Source organism: Rhopalosiphum maidis, chromosome 1 (assembly GCF_003676215.2).
Source record: "Rhopalosiphum maidis isolate BTI-1 chromosome 1, ASM367621v3, whole genome shotgun sequence".
Classification (NCBI taxonomy): domain Eukaryota; kingdom Metazoa; phylum Arthropoda; class Insecta; order Hemiptera; family Aphididae; genus Rhopalosiphum; species Rhopalosiphum maidis.
The window spans coordinates 8,299,844-8,325,815 of NC_040877.1; the positions used below are offsets into that span (position 1 = coordinate 8,299,844).

At 34.1% G+C, this 25,972-nt stretch overlaps 1 protein-coding gene across 3 annotated transcripts in view; it reads right to left on the reverse strand.

Annotated features, from left to right (window-relative positions):
- The window catches only part of LOC113550536 (nucleolysin TIAR-like), a 323,070-nt gene that overhangs the window by 106,888 nt on the left and 190,210 nt on the right, over positions 1-25,972 (reverse strand). The window contains exon 1 of one of the 3 annotated variants that reach the window (XM_026952436.1): positions 60-625. The exons of the other annotated variants lie outside the window; for them this stretch is intronic. Within the exon in view, the coding sequence (XP_026808237.1) occupies positions 60-237 (178 nt within the window). The 5' untranslated portion in view covers positions 238-625. Of the gene's footprint in view, positions 1-59; positions 626-25,972 lie in introns of those variants that run through there. 3 annotated transcript variants of the gene reach the window in all.

A 25,972-nucleotide genomic window follows, 5' to 3' on the forward strand; every position in this document is an offset into this window, starting at 1 on the left:
ATTTTTCCCGCATTAATATCATTATTGCGACCGTACATTATAATAAAACGTTTTCGTACCTGATTTGTTGATGGTCATCTGGGGCACCACTGCGGTGGCTGTCATCTGTGGTGGCGGATTGTGGCTAAGTATGTACTTGGGTTCAAACTTGGAAGGTTGAGCGATCGCTATGGGCGCCGGGTTGGTCATGGTGGTCACTGTTGCCGCGGGCATCATCAACGTAGACATGGCCAACATAGCGGCGGCGGGCGGGTAAGCGGAAATCTTCGGCGTAAACGACGACACGCGCGGAACGATGAGAATGGATGAGACTCGGTGGGCACTCGGGATTTGTTTTATTTTCGAAATTTCGGCTCTTCGTGTGTATCGATTCACCGCCGTTTCGCCGACATGTTTGTCGTCGAAAATTCTCGCGTACCTGTTCACGGGTGGTGTAGAAACACGTGAGCGTCCGTCCACCGATCGTTGGTTTCGGGTAGCCGACAAGGATCTAGATTCGTGACGATTCTATCGAAGATTGTCCTCACGGTGTGATGATTATGTTGTGCTGACGACGAAGGCGACGGCGGCTGCTGCTGCGGCGGCTACGACGAGCGGCAGAGGTCGCGACGACGGGACGACTGCGTTCGGACTGACGCTACGGCGGTGGCGGCCCAACAACCCCTCAGCGGCGGGGCAGCGCGGCACCGCGGCAGTCGACGACTATACGCGAGTCCACCACCGCAGACAGTAGCGCCCTCTACCCCATTGTTTCGCCACCAAAGACGACCGTGTACAATTTATAATGTGTACGTCCGTGTATTATATTGGGGTGACTTTTTTCCTCATTTTTTTTCGACCGCCTCTAAATCGTTTTTTTTCTTTTAACACCCCGACGAAGTTCTTGACCTCGTTCAAACGGTTACACGAACGATTTCGGACTTATTTTTTGTTTTCCCTTCCACCTATCCATCGCTTACTCACACACTTTCTCATTCACTCTCTCTCACTCTGTCTGTCTGTCTCTGTCTCTTTCTCTCTCTCTCACTCCCTCTTTCCATTTATCTGTCTCCCTCCGTTTATCTATCCCTTTATCTACACATACACACATCCCTTGTCCGCCGTCATATACTCAATGACGTGTAGTCTTTATTTTAAATCCCTTACCGCATGCCTGTCAACCACTCCACATACCCAACACACACGCGTGTACGGTTTTCGTCAAACTCAAAATGATAGCATTTCTTGATGATATAATATTATTACGACACGGTATAAAATTGTATTAAAGTACAAATATTCGTTTTCTCACGCACCCAATCATGTGTATTTGAACAGGTTGACTATTACGAGCTAATAGATTTCCGATTAATAAAACAACGATTCGGTGTAATACGATTTATTATTCGAATAATACAACTATCATCGTTCAATGTGTTATTATTATTATTATTATTATTATTATTATTACTGAAATATAATATTGATGACGTAGCAACGCTCGCACGGCAAATAGTCGTTGAAAAATAATTAATGATATTATACACGATGACACGACGCGCAGTTAAAATATATGGCATAGGATTATTATTATTTTGAACGACGATAACGATATCAAATATCGATGCGTGTTATTAAGTAAACTCGTTTTTTGTATTAAGATAACAGGCAATGTTCACTATTGTATAATAAATACACCGTAACCATAATTCATACACACCAATAGCCACAGCTATGGTTCGTCGCTTCTAAGTACAGCTGAAATAAAATTATGTAAAAATTGTTTTTTTTTTTTTTGTCTAGTTGAATTTTATAATAATTGTATTACCATAATTATACATATACGAATGGCTTCTAGTAAAAAGCCACGTATTTTTTCTCAATTGAAGATTATTATTTTAGTTTGTAATTACTTTGGGTAATTTATGTATGCTGACTAAAGTTGATATTAGTATTCCCAACAAAATTAACATTTAGACGGCAAGTGGCGACGGCAGAGTAAAGCAACATACATTTACATAATCGTCTCTAAGACAAGTAAATGAGAAACAAATATAAATAGTTATCTTAATACCCAAAACACATATCACTAACTCTTGAAATATAAATACCAAGCAAAGTAGTGAAAAGGTAAGACGAAGGTGACTGGCTTATATCTTAGCTTACAAGTACACATTTCAGCTTTATCAAATTGAAGGCAGTTTACGATAAATTTGTGGCTGCGAAGCTCATTTTTATAAAACTACATTTTATGAATGATAAAATGATATAATGCTTATCATAGTTAATAATTGTATAGTGGTCCAAATATTAGTGTAATACCAGTATAAGCTCGTGATTGTTTTTTAATATTGTATAATTATTATTCGATGATATCATTTTCAAAAATAAAGTCGAATCACAGGTCTTAATCTACAAAACAAAAAAAATTATCGAATGAAGTCACAAATCGTATTCACTGTATACGTGGTCCACGACTATCTATTTAAATGTGAATTATTATTATTCATAAATACAATTATATGTTATAAAAATATAATCAATTAAACTATATATCATATAAAATAATAAAAATATTAATCTAAATGTATAATGAATCGTAAGCTATACATCACGTAAACACTCAAAAAAATATGCGTAATTTTATATATAAGATAACATATAATATAATAATATATACTATAGTATTACGTAATATATGTATAAATGTACAATATTTAATTGAGAGTTATGAGTGTTTTTAAACCTTATAGTATTTAGATAGGTAGTGTATAATACATTTGTGAAAATTTTAATCAATTAAAACGGTCCATTCCAGGCATGAAAAAACAATAAAAGTGTATGTTATAATTTTTAAGTTAAGATTCAGTTCACGGGCGTACACCTGGCCTCGCTTTAAATATGAGCATTTGAATTTGGACCTCCACTATACCCCTGTTCCAAAAACTATAAAAGACCCAGTAAAGAATTTATGTTCAACACGGTGTTTCATTAATTTCTGTATGGTTTAAATATTTAAAAAAATTTTTTCATGCACGTTATATAAATTTATTATGTGAGTATTATGTTATTTTTTAATATATAGCCTATATAGATATTACAGTAATAACACATAGATGGACCATAATACATAATATATCTGTGATATTTATACGAAAAGTTTTAAATTTGTTTGATTGTGTATATCTTCAGTTTATCAAATAACAATACCAACAATAATGGTTCACATACAAATTTACGTTTACAATTAATCAAATAATCATTACTACCGAACATTAATTAAAAATAATAATTTACAGGAATTAGTCGGTTAATTAGTATTAAAATATGTATAAGTACACATTAAATCAATCATCTAGGGTTTTGGCAAGCATGATGGCGGAAAAAAATTGTAAAAGCGAGTAATTTGAAAACATGTGGAAGTAAATCAGATAATACAAGAATAATGAAATTGGCGTGTTCGGGTAACATTAAACATTGAGCACCAGACGTTACAAAAGAAAACGAATCACTATTTTTGATGTTTATGTGTTAATGTTCCAAAGAACTGGCAAGTCGAACATACCTTGCTATACAGTAATGAATTTTATGACATACAGTTAAAACGCAATATTTAAATTTGAAATAAAACAAAATGGCAGGAAAAGAGGTTTATTTGATAAATAAAACTCTGGTATAAATTAGTTATTATTCTGTCGTAATAAACGTTTCGAACGTTACCGATTCGTAATTAAAATATGTTTTATATTTGTTTAGAGTTTGTGTCAGCGTTTAACCAATATTGAACAAATAAAATCTGTTAATTTTTGTTTTTATTATAACATGATGATAATTCTGCACTTCGTGACAACCGTTTTGTCTCATGCACTCGATTTTTATTCCAATCCTCGTAGCGTAAATATTCAATGACTCATCAAATAAATTCGATTTAAAATAAACTGTTAAATATACAGTAAAAATGAGGTAATTTAAAGCATTTTATAATCCTTAGTATAAAATTCGTATAATATAATTTCATATGTGTATATGAAATTATATATTAAATATATTTTTTAATACCAAAGTCAACTATGGCCTGTGGTTTATTATTAAGATAATCTAGAGAGATTTTGTGGTCAATAAATAAAGTGGATATGTATTATTATTATTAGTAGTAGGATATTTATTATCTTTCGTAAATAACCATTCAACATAACGCCAATATATACGTAATATACGGCATTCTTATACACACACATATATAAATATTTATTCAAGTTTTAAATTCGACGACAATTGTATACAAGCCGTTTAAATATATAGTGTGTTCGTTTTTCAATCGATATGTTTTATATGGGTATCGAAAAAACATCGATAGCGTGCTTTTCTTTTTAAAACCGTCGTACGTTCTGTTCGATTACGGGATAGGTGGTGGAAGCGGCAACAATAAGTAATTTTTCGTGCGATTTATGAGTCCATTTAACCGTGACAAGGGATGACAGATATTATTGGTGTTGTGCGCACACCCTCAGGCTGATTTTCCTTCGGTAGGTGGTGAAGTGAGGCGGCGGGTACTGCGACAGTCCCATGAATCCTTTTGTACGATGATTTTAGGTTCTCTCTCGTACGCCGGGTCGTCTTTCCGCATCTGTCTTGCTCTCTCTATCCACGCATTTGTGTCTTAAGTCACGCATGCGTGCGATTTTGTCAAAACGCCAAAACGACTGAGAAGAGGCATGCGAAGGCGAGTTAAGGATATCCCACAATATATAACTAGTATAACAGAAGTAGCAGTAGTAGTACTACTACTAGTAGTAGTAGCAGGAAAAATCGGGTACACCGAACAGGATTGCTAGGTTTTGTGGGATGGCTATCAGCAATTTATAAGCTTTACATCCGAACGGGTCCGATGCTATACACAGATGACGGGAGAGTGCGGATGGAGGAAAACTAACAAACCATCATCCCCTTCACTTCTACCGCAACCACCATCATATACTCTACCACCTCGCGTCTTTGTGCACTGGCGAGACCATTGATTTCGGGATTTTTCTTGAGACAAAAACCCGACTATATACCGACACAACTGCCACGATCATATCGGACACTTCCGGCGTGTACACACACACACACACTCACTGTATATATATAATGATATTATCATCACCTGCTGAGGCAATGACATTTTGGCCCGATAATGAAAGGAAAAACTTTTTTCCAGCACACAAGCCGTGTTTCACTATATAACCCATACGTGCAACACGCCCGCGTACGAGACAACAGATATGTTGTAACTTGTAATACTGCTGAACGTGTTTAATAAAGAATTAAATGGTCCATTATCGATTCAAATGATGTGAACATTGATAATTACTTCATAATAAATTTTGGCAAAAAGTTCATCTTATGTTAAAAATATACGAAAATCATAATATATAAAAATACAGTTTGTAAATTACTATAAAATGTGTAAAAGTCATCATGTAATAATCTTCCACTATTAATTGAATGTATCCACCATTGTCTTTGCATTCATTTTTTTTTTACAAATAATTTTTAAAGCCACATATACACGAAAATTGCAAATTCCTCGTCATCCATTTTGATGAAAACTGACGTTGTGCCTAGCTATAATGTAATTGAAAAAGTAACGTCTGTTAAAAAAACGCTCGTGTTAGCCTTTTATTTTACACATTACCTATATTATAATATATGAGTGTGGTAAATAGTATTTCTATCAATTCAAACAGTATGAATAGGTTTAGATAACTATGTATTATTTGAGTTATATTGTAATAATCTATTAGGTTTAATCGAATCATAAACCAATCAAGGAACGGTAAGGTATTTTAACGAAAATATCACTTTACTTTTTGTTATCAGCGTTATAACAATTATTTTATAATATTCGTACATCCATATTATGCATATCAGTGAAACAGTGTAGTATAAGCTATACATTATATCATATAATATCATGTCGATTGTACTTGAAGCAATAACGGCAATTTGTTAGCTACCCTTTCGCGGTTTGTGACAATTACGTTAGATCCGAAATCTACAACACACGACTGTACGTGAATAATATATTATATTAGCTTCGGAAACACAGTATATATAATATATATATTTACAATATTCGGATCCTTTCATCGACTCAACGACAGATACGTTATTGACAATGACATAGTATAGATAAGTACCTAAAATACGTTATCCGAGTTAGCCGAATTTCATCGATGCATCTAATGATATCTTAAATTATGATTGATATTGTTTATCATTCATAATGTACTAAACTATATTATGTTTATTAGGCCTCATACATAAATATACTTTATACAATTTGGCTATTAATGAAATATTTGATTACAGAATGATAAATAATAACTACGCATTGAATGGGCATAAACAATTAGAATAGAAGAGCAATTCATAAAAACCTAAAATAAGCAACTCAATTTGGATGAATAGAAAAATTCAATGTATTTGGCATTTATATAATATGTTATGTACAATTTGCGCCAACATTTAATATAATACATTTTTAATTTTTAAGGTAAATTTAGATTATATTGTTTGTTTTAAAATTTTAATAATAAGAAAATGCGAACATTGGTTAATACGTGTATTAACTGACTAATTACCTAATATATCAAACTAATAATATATTTTTTAAGTTTACATTGTTTTTGATTAAAAACCTTAATAATTCAGTATCTTATGAGACCATTTTAGGACATTAAAAACTATGAGAACCGAAATTTTTTTTATGAAATGAAAATTATTGACATTGCCAAATCGTTTGGTAGAGTGCCCAAGTTTGTAATGTAAGAGTTAAGTTTATGACGTAACGAATAAATAAATTCCAGTTCGCTATAATATAATCTATTGAAATATGGTAAAACGTTGAGCATTTTTCAAGACAATCGGAGAAGCTGAACTTTCTAAGTATACTAGTTTCGTAAATGACTGATCGTTTGAAAACTTTGGTGTTATGGATATTAGATGATTGTATGACAATGCGTGACAATGATGACACGTTCCTTTTTGTCGTCGCGAACGAGCGAACTTAACGGTGAAGATAAACAACTTACTGCTACGCATTTTATTCACTGTACATAGAAGCGTTATCAAATAATATGGTAATGCAATAGATCGAAGAAAATATTATATTCGTTTAGTGGGTAGCTGATGTGAAAGACTAAATGAGATGTTGAAACAAAATCAACGTTCACGCCGTCGTGTATTATGCGACGTGAAATGTTCTGGTGGCGTACACATCGATCGAAAGATTGACACGAAATGTATTTTTAAAACTCAAATTATTGAAAAACCGTTATCATCATAGTATGCACGTTGGTAATTCAAACGAATCGCTGTTTGGTTACAACTGTTTAGATGAAAACGCGATATTACTCGATTCAATCAAAACGAATTGCCCTCGCATTTGGAGTAAAAATATATGTGTGCGTTGTGCATGAGCTCGACGAGTGGAACACTACGTTATTAAACTACGCGCGCAAGTAAGTCTAAATATCATATTTTGTTCTTAGTTTGTATTTTTTTTCGTCTGTAAAAATATCGTCGTCATAAACGTTATTACGAGAGTCGACCGGCGTAATGCGAACGGTTCCACACTGCAATTATTAAAACATACAATAATAATGTATTGTAAACGTATAAGAACGCGCCGTACGCACATAATACCGTACCACAAAACGTATTGTAATTGAACGGCGACTGTCAAACGTTAAAAGAAGAAGCGTTCAGAATTGTATAACGTCAATGTGTACAAATATTTTGTGACGCTGATATTGCGTTCAAAGAGATCTTGTACGCGATACGCGATTTCGGAGAAAAAAAAAATCGTTTGTTTGCGTTACGTCTTATTAAATGCTCGTGAGGTATTAAAATATGGTGTACAGGTGACGCGTTTTCGGTTAGATCGAACGATAATGTAATTATCATATACCATTGTCGTGTATTCTGTAAAGGGAGCGAAAAGGACAATCGTCGTCGGGGTAGGAGGAGAACGAAAACGCGTTTGGGGACGCGGCGCGGCTGCGGCGAATGTCGTCCCCTTCGGAAATCTCACGGCCGCCGCTACGGGTTTCGGCGGGGCTGTTTAGCATAATACATTGGGTTCGATAACCCGCGCCCGGAGTTTTACGCGGTTAATACCGCGACTTAAGAGAGTCGCGGGTTAAGACCGCGGTCGGGCGGTTTAAAGTCACCCGGACGGCCCGGGCAGTCGACAACGCGTATTCTTGTGTAAAACTTTGCGCGCGTCGGAATTACTTTCCCGACGGCCCGCCGGGACTGGGCTTTAAACCCGGACAACGCGCGTAATACTGCACACTATAATAGCGTTTAAATCGGGTATTACAATAATTATTGTTTTTTTACACCGAGGGTACGAGTTTTTGCTGGCGAACACGACGACTGCGACCGCAACGATTACCGATTCGTCGCGTAACAAACCGCGACCGTCGTGCGGCGCACGGATATCAGCTGTCCGCCCATCTGTCATCTATATAAATACAATATAATGGTATGTAGATGATATAAGCCTCGATCAGACGGATAATACAATGGCTAGGGCGACCACTGCGGGGCAACAGTGCATTATGTTATTACCTATGCGACGACAACAATAATGAAATGAATTTATATTTTTCTAGTTGTATTGATATACGTCATCGGTACCTACCTATACGAGTATCCAAATTCCCTAACCGGACACAAACGTTGTGCATCGGTTTTTAAACGTTTACCTACACTAGAAATCGCGGTTGTTATCTATAGAATATTATGGACGTTCGTCGAGTTGCTTCCAAATTATTTTATCCGTCAGCAGTATTGACATTGGGATGTCGACTAGTTGCCCTCAGCGATCGTTTTCAGCAACTTGTTACAGTTGCCCTTAACCGAATGTACTAATTATTGCTCTCGATTTATTATATTTATACGCGATTAAAATACCGATCTCAAAATAAATATAATACAGTATTTTATGTAAATAAAATATAACCTAAATAGTAATTTGTCATTATATTAAGATAAACATAATTTATAAATTGAACATTTTAATATTACCGATAATATTCTGTTTAAACAAAATACATTTTATTTGATACGTCATATTTCTCATATTATTATAAATATTTTATTTATTTATTTATTAAATAATTTTCTTGTTTTATATTTTTACATATTTACTTATCTTATTTTACGTCAGGCGCGTTATTCTAATCGTGTACAAATATGTCTAGGGGTACCGATACGTTTTTCTCTGGAGAGTTTGGAAAGAATTGTTAAAAAAAAAAGGTTATTTTGAAGGCAACTAGTGCGTGTCCAGATATTATTGTTTTACGTGATTTGGTTCTAAGTATATACCAGTAAATTTCGACACTACGGTATACATTCGTCAAAATATTTATGAGATTAAAAGTCGATAATAAATTTATATATGCATTACGACAATAATGTCATTATAATTATTAAATTATTGAATATTATGGTATAACTCACGTTTAGCGCGTTACCCCTGTTCCCCACCGATGATTAACAGGAATTTAGTGCATTTTTCTGCTATCTGGTGCAAGTAGCCATGTAAAACATACTTGGACGAGTACAAAACAATAAAACATAATACGTGTATGATATATATATATGTGTGTGTATGTAATATGTAAAACTATATAATATTATTGTGTCACGGTGATGATGATAATAATATATGACAGTGTACACACAAGACACGACGAGTACACTACACCGGGCCGGGCCCGGCACACGAGATGGGTTGACATCTTGTGTTGGGTATTATAACACGTGGCAGCGGCGACGTTGTTACCTATAATACAACACGTCGAGTCGTACACGGTGTACGGTTCGTTGATAGGGACGACGAGTGTCGGGCCGGCGGAGGTTAGACCTTAGACACCACCGCCGGTCGTCTTCGTTTACCCAGTACCCACCGCGTGTTTATAATAATAATATATTATAATATATAACACTATAGGCGGTCGCGGTTACACGTTTACGCCATTATGACGAAATTATAACTTGCGCGCGACAGGCGCGGTAATCACTGCTCGCCGAATAACGTACTTTCTAGGCGACGTTGTTGTTGTTATAATAATATTATATTAATAACTATGCGGTACGCGAAAGGACACGCGTTACGTTGAACATCGCGAACGAGAAAAAAATAATAATACGGACAGTAAGTCATCCGTTCTCAAACGATGTTACGAGAAACGATACGATTATGACAAATAACGCCAATAGGGAGTTTTAGAACCCCTTATTTCTATTTCCGATTTATTCTCTCGGTCCTTTCCACATTTAAGCAATGCACTGCATTAACTGTTATTACCGTAACCGACCGATCTATAGAGTGACAGTGCATTCCTAACCAGAACCCGTCATTTCAAAATTCAATGGATATGCGTTTTGTGTACGACCGTTTGAACTCGTATTTGATCACTTCATATAATATTTATGATTTGTAAGTTGTAATATTATGTACACGGGCCGCGGTAAATCATCAAACGTCGTTATCTCAGTGTCAAAAAAATATTTGTAAGACTGACAACAATACTGTAGTTTTTTACGTATTTATTTGTTTTCTGGCGTTTTTTTACGGCAGTGTGGAGATACAATATTATGAATCATATGTGATTCCGACATACTTTCAAACCTTATTTCTATCACATAATGAACATCTCGTCGATCTTTTGAAATTTCAAATTCACGTCGATCGCGTGGGGAACAGATTTTCAAACACGGCACGGTTGAAATTACCGGTGCAATAAAACATATTTCGATTCGTTGATAAAATTAAATAAACACGAAACAACAACAACTAACGATACAAAATATTAGGACACCACGTTGTCTAGGGAAATTTATGATGATGTCTACATTTAAGATGAGAGATAATTTACACCACGTGATCAACTGAAGGTTAAAAATACGTACAGTTATATTATCTAAAATAAACAATCACACCGAATAAATGCGATTGTGTGACGTAGAATATTGTCCGTTGTTGTTATGAACGTTGACGCTGCAGTTTAAAATGATCTGCAAAAGTCCTCTCGATAAATGTTGTGTTCTAAACTCTGCTCTAGATAATAATAATAATAATAATAATATTCCGCTACTATATGCAATCATGACAAAATTATTTTTTGGGGAATAATTATATAATGTTATTCTATATTATACAGTCGCCACGGCGTGTATTATTTTTAATATTTATTTATTTTCTTGTTGGAATTTTGGCCACCTAAAATGCGCGCGTAACATCTTGTTTGTAAACATATTACTCAATTTCGCCGGAGAGATTGTGTGCCCGACATAAACAGTAATAAATAAAATGATAAGCAATTTTTCATGCAACTTTCCGAACTCTGTAATGAATTTTGTTTTCACAAGGGAATAAGATCGCGTGATGGCACGGTGAAGGGATTACTTGGACTAATATTATATTTTAGATCATATTTTTACTTGACAAGATACTAGGTGAATTTTTGTTCCGAAGTCAAAATTTATTCATAAAAATAATCATGGTAATATTGCAACAATTCGGAATAGCCACAAGGTTAAAATATGAATAGAAAAACATTGTTACTCTCGGTAAATATTTTCATAACTAACGTATGTAAATTTTAATTTTTATGAATTACCGTCATAACAATTATAATAACAATATGACGTTTAATAACATTAAATTTCGCATCAACAGCCACCAAAAAAACTAGATAAGACAAAAACTCTCCTCTTTTCGTATTATTATATTTTATAATACTGAGTGTTCGAACGGGGCCGGATTAAAAGCTGCCCATGAACAAAATTAATCGTAATGGCGGCTCCTTTTCCCAAAGGAATTGCATATTACAACAATATAACTATTTTCCATTTACTTACTAATTAAAAATGTTGTACCAGGAACATAATTCTTAATGAATCCTTCGTTTCCTTTTTAGTGTTGCCCTATACCTATCTATTTAAACTATCTCGCTCTTAATTTCCTTTTATATATTCTCTTAATCTTACATGCTTAATATTTTATGATTATTTTATATTAAAAATGTTAGTAAACCGGGTGAGTATATATATATATATATATATATATATATCAGCTATATGTATATTTTTAATATTAGTTACTTGGATATAATGGTCCGTTTTTGTTTTAGATAGTTTTGTAAATGTTTGTATATTTTATCATTTAAATACCAAAACTCCAGATATACTCGTTCTGTAGTTATACAAAACTATGTATATATTTATGGTTAATATTAAAATACAACAGAATTATATGTATGTTCAGTTTACTAACTACAAATAGAGCATAATGTTATTATTACATTTCACTACTAACATAATATATCAGACTACCAAATTCTAATGGATTTGACATGAAATAATGTTCGGTTTTAATATTAAAACCGGTATTTACACAGTATATATTATTATGTATAAAATGGTGCGATTTATGCATGGGAATACTATTGTATTAAGTGCAATCCCACATGGAAGCTATTTAAATTAGGTCAATGCAGATTGTAAACTAATAATTGTCGATGTGGATGATATATTGTTTTGATGTTTTAAAAAAAAAAAACTGTAGTTGCATACTACAATAGCACAAAATTATAATTTTATGATTGTGTTTGGTAACATTATTATTATTAATTCATCGCATTTAAACGACCTCCCAGGATTTTGGCCCGTTTCATAGAGATTTTATTAAATCGCGGGTATTCTAAACAAAAACGTTAATAGTCATTTTACAACTCATCGAAATCGATGCATTATTATATACCTACGCGAATGACGCGACACTGTTTAAGATACCGTGTTTTTATGGTCCGATTATATTGATAGTTGTAAAGTCATAACACACAAAAATACAACACTCGAAAGCACAACGATATAACATAATAATCTCTATTATATTTGAGATTGTGTGTGCGTTATAATAAATAATAATATATTATCGATCTGGGAGGAAATCACAGAATCGGAAAATAAACGATTACCGGGGAATAAAACGCATGTATATATTATTATATAAGTACTTAGTCATAATGTTATAATTATTATCATCGTTTTATTCGTCAAAAAATGGTAGTTCAATGGATGATATTTTGATACACATATTATTATTATTATTACTCATCTCGTTGATAAATATTTTCATACGATAAGCAAGTAATTTCTGATGGTCTCCGGGAACGTTATTTACACGTTTTGGTGACGGCCATGACGATAACGACCGCGGTGGCAAAAGCCGCTGACGACGTCGGAGCTTCCGGCGTTCTACTCTTAATCACCGGAACACCCAGGCGGCGGAAAGAAAAGAAAACCCAGCTAGTTTTCGCGCTTAATTATAAGTCTGGATCCGTTTAGCTGGAAACAGAAGTGGCGCCGCCTAGAGGGATATTGTAGTGTTAATGCGTGCAGGGGGTGACGCTCCACGTAAATGGAGAAGTAAAGGCGCAAATTTACGCGATATTATGTTTGTAGAGCTATAATAATATAATGTGTAATGAAAATAAAAGAGGAGAAAAAAACAAATATTTACAAAGACAACGACGATGGGCGAGTGGGATGAAAAGTGAACGGAAGTATAGTGTCCAGAGAGTAGTTGTACGTATATATTATTATAACTCGAAATAATAAGGAGCCTAATTAACGCGCGAACGATTAAATAAGCAGCGACGATGGACGGAGAGAGCGAACGCAGGTGAACGAATTTTCGTCTGATTCTTTCTTAAAATATCACGATCTCTGTGAAACTAATTTTCTCGCTCGTTAGCGACTCATTGTTGCTAAACATACATAAATATATATATATATATATATTATAATATTATATTATATCCTCTCGACCAACTTCGCTGCAACAGCCATTCGGTACGATTTTTTTGACCAAATAGACGTGACGACAACTATGAAATAGCCTTTTTCTTTAATAAATACTCGACTGGGCCAACCAACTACAACAGTCAATCATGATTCTTTATATATTTTTTAGTAATAAAGTTTAGTAATCAAATAATATTTTTAAACAATTGAACTATATCGCTGTTAAATGCACAAAATAAAGTATTATTATTATTTTAGCTGAGCCCTATCCTGTATCTGTAGCTATATTTTACGACCGTATTAACGGGGTGGTATTTATAGATATTATGGTTATGGGTTGATCGAAGACTGAGGTAGTTGAAGGCGACCAAAGGCTATACAGTATTTAAATACAATTAATTTAAAAATTATACGATTAAAAGTAAAACCGTATTATAATTCTATAAATTATAATCACTAAATAGGATGGATATTATGAACGTTTTTTGGCGTACAGTAAATACCTCGATGTAGTAGTATTACAATATAATACCTATAGTAATATATCGAAACCATAGACTTCATTGTATTGTGGCATTGTTACAATATTAGAATGAAATAAACTGTACGTACGAAATTGTACATAAAAATCGTATCGTATAGGTATAATGTATATTATTTTAGATATTTTGGTAATATCGTGATGAATTTAATTAGTTTGCAATTCCGTATGAAAATGTTACATCGCGACTTCCAAGAAAAATAATTCAGAGCCATTACGATGATTGCACGGTTCTTCTTGATTAAAATATATATTATTAAAGTGTCTATGCGTACAGTCGGCAATTGAAAATAATCAAATTAATTAAAACGGTACGCGAAAAAAATTGAAACCGACGAGACGACGAGTTTCTATAAACGTTTTGGCGGAGTAAATCATATTATAATATGATAATAAACTGATTCAGACGAGGTGGTGAGAATAAAATAATCATCTAACTTTTGTGGCTTTTCGGGCTTTAGAAAATATATGTCTTGCACTCGACATTGTGAACGGCGCTATTTGTATCACAGGGTGTAAAAGCGGTAGACACGGCAACGCGAAAAAAAAAAAAAGAAAAAAATGATAAAAAAAACAAGATGACGAGCAGGAGAGAAGAAAAACACGTATTTATATATAAATATATATCATACGCCTAATATAAAAATGAATCATCATTCTTTTTTAGTGTGATTTTGCGATGCGAAAAAAACACGTCTACTCTCATTTGCTCTAACGAGGTATTTTTGTTCCATTGACCGAATAAGCGGCGGCGTTGTTAGGGGCGGTGTGACGACGGGGAGAACATCATACAGTTGAAAAGTCGTCTGTATTTTTTTCCTCTCCTACTTGCGCCTTTCATGACTCGACCGCAATTGCAGGCAATTAAATCGACTGTCCTTTTTTTGAAGCGCCGGATGACGAGACGACCTATAAGCTGTATGTATATATACCTACCATAAACGCCGTAGTAAAACCCACCCACAATTACCCCCGAAACGCGTTCACACACACACACACACACACACAAAGTGCGAGTATAAACTTTCTCGGTCCGTCTACAAAAGCGCGCACGGTTTGTTTATTTGTTTATTTATTTTTTTTTTTTCTTTGTATTTAATTATCGTTATGCCAACGACAAAACGGTAATTATTATTAGACAAATGGCTAGGAAACGGGCCATTACACTAAACACAAATTTCGTGGGTTTACCGCATCGACATAACTAGAACACTAAGTTGGACTGTAATAGGATAGTGGTTCGACGTATACCGATGTATACCTAACCATTCGTTCGCGTACTACATTGTACACGGTAGACGTGTCACGTTTGTCTGCGAATATTATACGTTTTATTCACCGTCGAGAAAATATCAACCACGGTGTGCGCCACATAAGACGTCGTCGTTCCGAAGGCAATTTTATTACTCCATAAAAAACGCGATTAATCTCATCTTTTTTTTTTTTACGACGCTGCGCTCCTGTATCTGTCCGCCGAACATGGCTGTTATTAATAAAGCATGTCGATGGTGCGCGTTCGAACCAAGCTGATAAAATAACAGCAGTAAATATTATGGGCATTCACTATTGTATTATGTATAATGGTAAACGGCTAGTTATAGGTTCACAAGAATTAATTATATTACTGTATAAGATGTATATACTGGAGCTTTCGAAAGAATTATATTATAAAAAAATAAGACATGACGTTTAATTTGTTCTTATATTTTTTTTCAATACCTAACCACGGCTACTACAAAATATAGAACGAAGTTTCACATAGATTTTCCAGAAAAAAATCAAAACTAACCCAACTTCAATTTATAGACGATTTTCCAAAAACCATATTATGTACTGTGCGCGTATGTACCGATAATTACTTTTGAACTCTATCAAAATGTTTGTTAATATTTACTTTGTGCACACAGTACACACTACACTGTATACCTAAAATCTTGTTAATGTTAATACATCATGAAAATTGTGTTGCAGTGGGTCAACATTTCCGCAGAACAAACGCTTGTGGGGATTTGCAATGGTGGAAAATTGTCTGTATCGAGATTATTTCGTCATAACGACGTTTAATAAATGTGAAATATTTTTGATTTATACTGCATTATACTGCAGTCTGCAGAGGATAGTATTTTTATTTTTTTACGATTGCAATAATTGGATAGTTACATTTGCAATGGTCCAATCGTTTTCACGATCAAGTTCTGGTTACATTTGTATACGCGTAAAACAAATATGAGTTGAGCGTAACATTTATTTGTTGGCGTCACAATGGAAAAATATTAAACATATTGTTAATATTTTGTAAATGTGAAACAATGTCTTATATGGGTCAAAAGTGCATTATTTAATTATGAAGTAGATAAAAAAGTTGTTGAACATTATTATAGTGCAGTTACGATAGATGTTCATGCTTATATTTATTATAGTTTTTATTCAAATCAGAAATATTTTAGGTGTAATATTGTTTTTATAAGTATTTCGTAGTATACTAATATTTATAATACCTGAATGTGTTTTTAATAAACGATTTAAATATAAATTATTATGTGTGTAGATAAATTCGTGGAAAAAAACATTTAAAATTATTAACACTCCTTCAATAATATTTTGTTATATTATAAATATTATGTATAATATAGGTGTAGACAGGAAGCTTTTTTATGGTAATCAAGGAAAAATATATTAATACTTATGGATTTATGAATTTAAATGTAATTATTTAAACTATTTAAATATGAGTAAATTATTTATTTACCTATAGTGATTTACAATAAATATTATAATTTAAAAACTATAGCTATACAAATTTAATATAAATTAATAACAACGATAGTATTTAAAAAAGTTTTACAGAATTTGTATTCCTTCCAATTATGAAATAATATGAGTATACGGTTGTCTAAACAATAACTTTACTATATTATTTCCGTCGTATTATAATTGAATAAAGTGTAAATATTCAAAACGCAATTGATTTTATTTAAAGATTTCGGGGTAAAAACATTACATCACGATAGAATTATTAATATTATTGTGACAAAAATAATATAGTAATAATAATAAAGATTTATATTCATATAAAATAATCAGTTTAAGGACTTTGCAATAGCGGCAGCGGGGGTGACACACACAAGGCGCCATATCAGTGCCCGGAAAGAGGGATCAAAAAACAAATGCCCCGCAGAAAACCTCGATTGGGCCGTTGCGTCGGACAGGGGTGTGAGTGGAAGACGTTGGCACTGGTACCAGCCGGTACAAACGGGGCGGCGAGGGGTCACTACTACTATACCGGAAACGGATATCCAATAAAACACACACGCGACCGTCGTCGCATCCTATGCCACCACCGTTTAATTCGCTTACATTAAATTACTCCGGATGGCCTGGAAGTGAGTGGTGCGGAGGAATGCCTAGGGAAGGGGTAAGGGCCGTCTTATGCGTATACACACGACTTTTGTTACCGGAAAATAAAAAAAGAAATATAAAAGGAAAAGAGGAAATTTCAAATAGCGAGTTCCACCCCAACCACCTCGTATCGTGGTCTTTGCCACCTCTTCAATCCGGCAGTTGTATAAAGCAATGCAAACGTCTCGCAGTCGTTTCGGCCGCAAACATTATTTTATATGATACTACTGTTATAAATTATATTATTTACAATATTCAACGCGATTATTTTAAACGTGTCATCTCTAGTCGTTTACACTATTAGTTGTCAAAAATATTCATGTAGTTAATTTTTAGTATTTGAAGCGATGCTTTTGAAAAACGCAATAACGATATGAGTGTTATTATTTTTTTTTCTTATTATATATTATTATTCATTGCTTTTTTTTGTATTTTTCTTATAACTATCTGCTTTTATTTTACTTACAGAAATCCGGGTAGGAATAAATGCGATTCACGAGTTTTCGGTGAAACAACACTGGTCGTTTTAGCGTCATAAATATAATTTTAGTAATATTTGTACCTACTAATGTACTATTATAATATATAATTTTTACAATTTGCATTAATACTAAACAATATTGATCATTTTATATGAATGTTGAAATCTTCCCAATGGAAATTTCCAATCCAGATAACCCCTATTTACACTATTGCGCATGTATACTATACATAGAAGTAACAGCAAAAGAGAGTGGTCATAAAACGTAAATTTCGTATTATCGAACATACAATTTTATCATTCCATAAACAAATGTACGTACATTTAGCAATTTCGTTTTCAGTAAAAAACTATATTGGATACCACTATAAATATATTTTATATGTATTTATATTTCATAACGAGCATTAGGTTATTTGAAACAGGAAAAAAATTAATATTTTACAAGTAAAAAGAAAAAAAAAATATTGAAGAGAGGAATGTCAAAAGTTTTTATTTTTTAGGAGAGTAATTGGTCGATTTTCATAAACTGCGAGATAAAAAAAGAAAAGTTACTAAACAATATATTATATTATCATAGTTTTCGATTATTTCCATTCGAAATATCATAGACTCCAAAAATATTTATTTTTATTTCTTCCAATACCTGGGAACTTTTAATAAACTACATATAATGATATTAAAAAAATCGTGGTAAACCGTTTTTATAGCGTTTTCGTAATCACATTAAAACAAACTTTGAAGACTATTATAATATACTTAATAATTTGCACTTTAGTAGAATTGTATAATATTATCGTAAAGCTTAAATCTCTTTAGCCATGCATGTTCGGTTTTTAGACACTAATATTTCAAGAACCGTTGGTTCATAAGTGTATTATACCTACGTCGCATTATTCAGTATACACGAGACATCCTGCATCCGATATCATGATATTATACTTCCCAATCCCTGTGTACACGAGACAACCTGCATCCGATATACCCTTCAATCCTTGTATACACGAGGACCAATTCAGTCCCGAGTCCTTTCCGGTTAGGTGTTCGATTTGTGAGCAACTCATCCATTGTCTTCCACTTGACTGAACACCAAATATCTACCGTTGTCATTGAAAATATCGTGTTGTTTCCGATTGTTTTAAACTTTATTCCGTGCCAACGCAATTGGTTATAGTATTATAAGTGCCGTTTGTGATTCTGTTTTCACTGAAGTTTTTCCATCAAACTGTCGCGTCATGAAATAAATGTTTAATGATATAACAATAGATAATAATGTGTTACGTTTTGTGTTTCACTGCAAGCGACAAGTGTATAATATGAAAAGAGTAATATAATATTTATATAATCATTTGTGTTGTCGTCCAGTTTTTCTATAGCGTCACGATTTATGTATGATCGGTAGTATTTTTGTCGTCATTTATGGTCTTTTGCAAAATCGCCGCCATATTATTTTTATTCGTTTCGTTCGAATTTTACAAATGCCTGAATTGTATCTGTCGCGCAAAAAAACACACTGCAACTTGTACCCAAACGCATATTACACGTTTATCGGTTGTATAATTTCTAAATTACAAATCTAAAAAAATTCGAGTTAAACAATGCTTTCAGCGGTCTCCGTGTACCACCGTTCGTGCACGAAATAACTACTTCGTCGTTTCAATCATTAATGTCTACGTGTATATATATATATATATATAATATGTATAATACACAGCGAATGTTTCACCTCTAGACAAACTTTTAACACAAAAACATAATAAGAATTTTAATGTTTAAAAAGTTTTAATTACACTGACGGAAGTTTTACAGGTGTTTTGGCCATAAAAATGAAAGGGAAACTCGTCGGGTTTTCTTGTTATTTTTTTTAAAACTGTGACCTATATTTAACAATTATTAATTCTCGCGAGACATTAAAACAAAAATTACCATCCTCTGCCCCTTCCCGCCACTCATCAGCTACGTATAATTCGCCTTCCACGCACGTCGGTATATCTTGTAATATAAAAAAGACACTGTGATTATAGGAATTGTGATGTAGTCAGAGGTATATATTATATGTAGTATATATTATTTTAGCGATTATTGAGTAATTATTATGAGTTAAACTAGTGCTGAAGCAATAATATGTGTCTTTGTTATTAACACCACCGCGCGCACAGGTACGAAAAAATCCCGCTGTTGTCGCGAAACTCGACAAGAACATAGTTGCGACAGCTGTAACACGTACAAAGCTGTTTGATTTCAAACTAATAAAAGTGTTTCCGACCGAAAACCGTGTTTGAGCTTTATTGTAATCATTTGGTGCTCTTACCTTTTAAACGAAACAGTGTCGGGGTATACGCACTTTGAGTGAAGGCAATTTGTTTAAACTGAATTGTGCTGTGGTATATGAATTTTCGAGTCATTTCGCTTTGTAAGGAACGATCTTTAAACAGACAAGCGAATACTACAATCATACCCCATTAAAGCTAACAGCGCTAATCCAATTTATTTCGAGAGAGTCATTAGCTCAGATCGTACGAGAGTAATATGACCGTAAGTGAAGCGCATGTCACTCAATACCGGTGATACGGCAATATCATAACAATCGCAATACCTCATAGTATATATTATGTATACTTACTATATAAGAATGGACGCTACAGCCTTTAACCGCGTAAACATTAAACAACTATAAAAAAAAAAAAAAAAAAACTATACGAACAAGTATTTATACTCGACTATCGTATTAAATGCCATTATCTCGTATGTACCAGTATTTTCGTCGAACTTGTGATGTCGTTCAGAACTAATAGCAGTGATCAGGAGTTCGGCACAATCGGAAAGACATCAAGATCTCAGTTAAAACACATTATTCCCGGGACCACGTGTACTTTGTGCCTGAAGACGTGTGTGTGTGTGTGTGTGTGTGTGTGTGTGTGTGTGTGTGTATGAACGCGAGACGTACCGTGTACGACGATAACAGCCATGTTATTAGCGGATATATTTTATACTAATATTGTATATCGGTATGTTTCGTATAATTGGATTAAATCGGGTGTGGGTATCTGTTTTTGAGGAAAATTTTCGACGATATCGATTGAAACGAAAAAAATGACGTGCACCGCATGGGGAGAATGTTGTCAACAACGTCGTATTGAGAACTGTTAAATTGTAAATATTATAATTATATAAGTATATATATATATTATCTCCTGTACAATATGCCTATACATGTACCTAGCCGGGTTTGTTCTTACATAACATACGAAGTTTAATATATTATTATGTAATGAAATACAAATCATAAAACCTAATATGTTATTATTATTTAAAATGTTAATTGTATTTTTAACTATTGTTATTCCATATACTTTATTTAATTTTTTGCATTTTATTGAATTAATGGGAATAACTCTTATCGTTTTTTATAGTTTATGATTTATGTAAAATTTTTATATCAATGCAATGACTCGTATTTATTATTGATGCATTTTTTAAATACAATAAGTTTTAAATAAAGATGCGTTACAACAATATTACTATTATAATATTTAATTGTATTGTATACAACAAAAAAAACCGGATGCTGGACGGTAAACGCTGTACCTAAATTGCCAATTCAAAACGCCGTGTTACAATAATTTTGATGCGTTACAAACATAAAATCATACTTTATTATAAGGAATTGGAAAAATATTGACCTGACGAATGACGCAAAACCCTTAACATGATATCATGACATTATTTCCATTAGTATGTGTTTTTTAGAAAATAGTTTACACATAATCGTATTGTATTATATAATAAGTATGATAGTTGAATTGTTTTCGTTATTAAGAAATTATTTCGTATAAATACAAATAAATAAATATAATTTTAAGTATGATAAATATACTATATTAAGTACTTCAATCAGATATGATAATAATTATATTATATACTTTTTTTGTATCATCTTTTATATTATTATTATTACGAGATCATTATACCTATATATACGGTTATTAAATTAAGGAAAATGAAAATAGTATATAATGAAAAAAAAATAAACGGCTTTTATTAAGATCATTAAAGTTTATTCAAAAACATATACATGTATATGGCCATTTGCAGCCGCCTTTAAAGTCTTTTAATGTTATTAACATAATTCAAAATAATGGTAAGAGGTGTTGTTATTAAGAATCATAATATTATTTAGGTTTATTTTTGTTCTGTAGGAGTTAACACATTAATTCGTGGTTTTTAGTTTATATATTCTCCGGCCACTCTTCCTAAATGAAAAATGTTTTTATTTTTTTGTTTTTGGCTAATGAGCTACGTGAGATTCAAATAATTTTGTAAAACGAAAAATGTACAATGTGAATAATAAAATGAAAACCCAGTGAATTCAAAACTGCTGTATAACAACTGCTTGTTAAATATAATGTATGTTTACATATGTGATTTGGTCATTAAAAGTTATTCGGTAAATTTTAATACAAACATCAACCATGACTATATTTGAGATAGTCTGCGGAAAAACGTAGTTGTCCGTTTTCATTAAATACAACACATACCTACTATTCGACCTGTGGGCGTTACAGGTTTTGATTAGGTTCCCAACAATTATGTAATGTATGATATTTCACGTGCTTCAGACGTGACAATAAAACAATCATATCATTATTACAACACGCGGCAGCAAACATTACAAAGTAACATTATTATTATTATTGTAAAACAGTGCGTACGCTTTTGCGCATAAACGTGCTGCGTATCAAAGCGCATATATTACATAGCAGCTGACGAATCACGAGTATAATTCATTATATTTTGCTTGACAATCATCGAGGACGAATTGTTTTCGGAAATAATACGAAACGTCGAAACCCGGCCCAATTTATTACTATCAAATATCATAATGTAATCATAATTATTTTTATATCCGCACATCCGTTTCAATTTTATACAATCGCGTTATACGTGTGTTATAAAAAAATACACGACGGGGCTTTTTGGTCGTCGCGGTGTCGTGTGTTATACGCTATCGCGGTGTGTATTATTATTAACGTCGGGCGTACACACACACACACACATTATATACATAATATTATATTATTATTATTATTATTATGAAACGCGGAGGTAAATAATGAGCGCGCGACGGATATATCATGTCGTAGCGGGTCTGCGGAGGCGGCGGAATTTGCGGTGGATGCTGTAAGGACCGGGGGCAGAGTGATAGGCGGACAGGGCGAGTATACGCCGACGAGTGTGACCAAGGTGGCACGTCTAACTACGGGGTGTAACGAGGATAAATGAGATAATAAACTGACTCGCACGCGCGCGCGTTGGAGGGCGCCACGAAAATCTCTCTCTTACGCACACGTACACAGACGCACGTCGTCTGCCAGCACAAGCCGTACACGGTCGGCGTGCGTGTGGAGGCAGAGTGGGTTGTGTAGCAGGACACTAATTTTGGATAAAACTGCAGGCACTCAGACGAGCTCGACGCATTCGCAGAGGTTTCGAAGACGAGCGAAACGGTCCATACGATGGCGAATAATTGCGATTTGAAAAATTCGAGTATATTATATCGACAGAGCAATGTTGCTTTTAAAAATATTTTAAAAGTCGTTAACACGATCCGAATAGTCGAAATTGGATATCGATACATTTTGAATAACATTTTATATTATAATCGAAATAAAACTATTTACCGTCGACCGAATAAAATATTACGATTTGTTTTTGTCCAGCGTAGGCGTTATGCGGCCAAATTTAACGAACGCAATCTGACTAACACAATTATATTCCACAGATTTGGTTTTTTTTTTTCAAACGTTATCGTTTCTTTATTCAGCCGATGCCAGGCGCAGTCAGTCCGCATTCCGCTACGGACACAACGACGACGACGACGACGACGACGACGACGACGACGACGATACTAAAAATGTATACCGCTTAGTAGTTATAACCGTAACGATATGACCGTTACGCGCGTATGAGGCTTTAAGACATTGCCGAGACCGTTTTTAGGCGAGAAAAAAAATGTCGGCTGACTACGCGATATTAATTCGGTTTGTATAACAAATTAAAACCCGCGATAAAGATAACGTGTCGTGGCACTTTGTCGTATCGATCGTCGGCACGCGCAGAGAAACCCCGTTCGACCAAAGTGTTTCGATTAATTCCAAAGGCGGAAAGGACGAAAGAATTCGTAATTTTTTTTTCGCTTGTAGGATTTCTCCCGGAGGCGCCCGCACTACAACCTGTACAAATGCTATATGCAATGCGCACTCACCGCGGTATGGTTTCCGTAGCGTAGTAATATATTATTTATACGATGAGCACCCTCGTCGCCGTCTCTTTTCGTTTGCGCCACCGTTTTACAATTTTCGCGAAAAGCTCCTCTCGCCACAGCCATCTATTGTGTACCACATTATTTCCGAATCGAGAGTTTCTGGTGCCGGGAAAATCGCTCAGGGACACGAATTACCAGCTGTATCTGGCAACAAAATATATAAACGCACACAAACACACTCGCACAAATATTGTTTTAGTGCGGTGGTGGCGCGGTGGCGACGGCAGAGGTTCGGTTAATTTAAAACGGATCTCTACCCGCGAGTGTGTTTACGTGTGTGTGTGTGTGTGTGTGTGTGTGTGTGTGTGTGTGTGAGTGTGCATGTGTGCCTGTGTGTGTATAAGTACAAACGTCGTCGTCGTAGTCGTCGTTGTTGCGTTGGCGGGCGACGACGACTACAACAGTAGAAAAACAGCCCGTGGCCGATCGCGTAACGAATTTTTCCGTATACCCATAATATTATGCATTAAACATCATATAGTTATGTATAATATAATAACCAACGGGGAGGTAAAACGCGGGCGCCTCCTTTGATGTTGTATAATATATTTGGAAGGGACAGGGAGAGAACGAGAGAATAATAATAGTAGTAGTAGTAGTAATAATAATAATATAATAACAATAACAGAAGCAGTAGCGACGTCATTTATTTCATTTTATTTTTCATTTTTTTGTGGAGAACTGCGGTAGGTACACTGCGTCAAACGCCGTATCCGCGCACACGCTCGTTTTCGATACGTTTCGCCGATGTTTCGAACATCACTCGGACTTTTTTAATAATCCCATTATTTCTTTATTCGCTAAGCGAGGGATGCCCGAGAGAAATCAAAAAGACGAGTCGAATACAGGGAGACAAAGTAAAAAATAAAAAAAAAAAAAATACCGCAAAACGTACTCGTCCCGTTTATTATAATAGGTACACACGCTAAAATATTGACGTTCGTTTGCGTATGACATGCAAGTTCACTTCAATCGTTCGGATGGTAACACGTTCATTTCGTGCGGGAGTGTTTTCGTTCAGCGAAATTAGAATCAAAAGGAGAACAAGAAACCCACGGCAGCGGTATAACAATCTTCGGTGATTTCGAAAGTGCCTGGCCCACGGAAGTTATATACGTACACACGCCCAGCGCGGTTATTGTTCGACTTGAGTTCGTTTGATACGACAGAAAAACGCCAATTTTACAATAATATACAACGTCCGTTTGTATATAATAAATAATATAATACGAAATGAACAATGAACGGGCTTGGCGACAGTCGTAAACGATTGCTCTCGCACAGCATTAATTAAGCTTTCTTAATTTGTTTGGCTAAACGAATAATATTGTTTAAGTCACATCCACGGCTTTCATAACCATAATATTATTGTGTGGAAGAT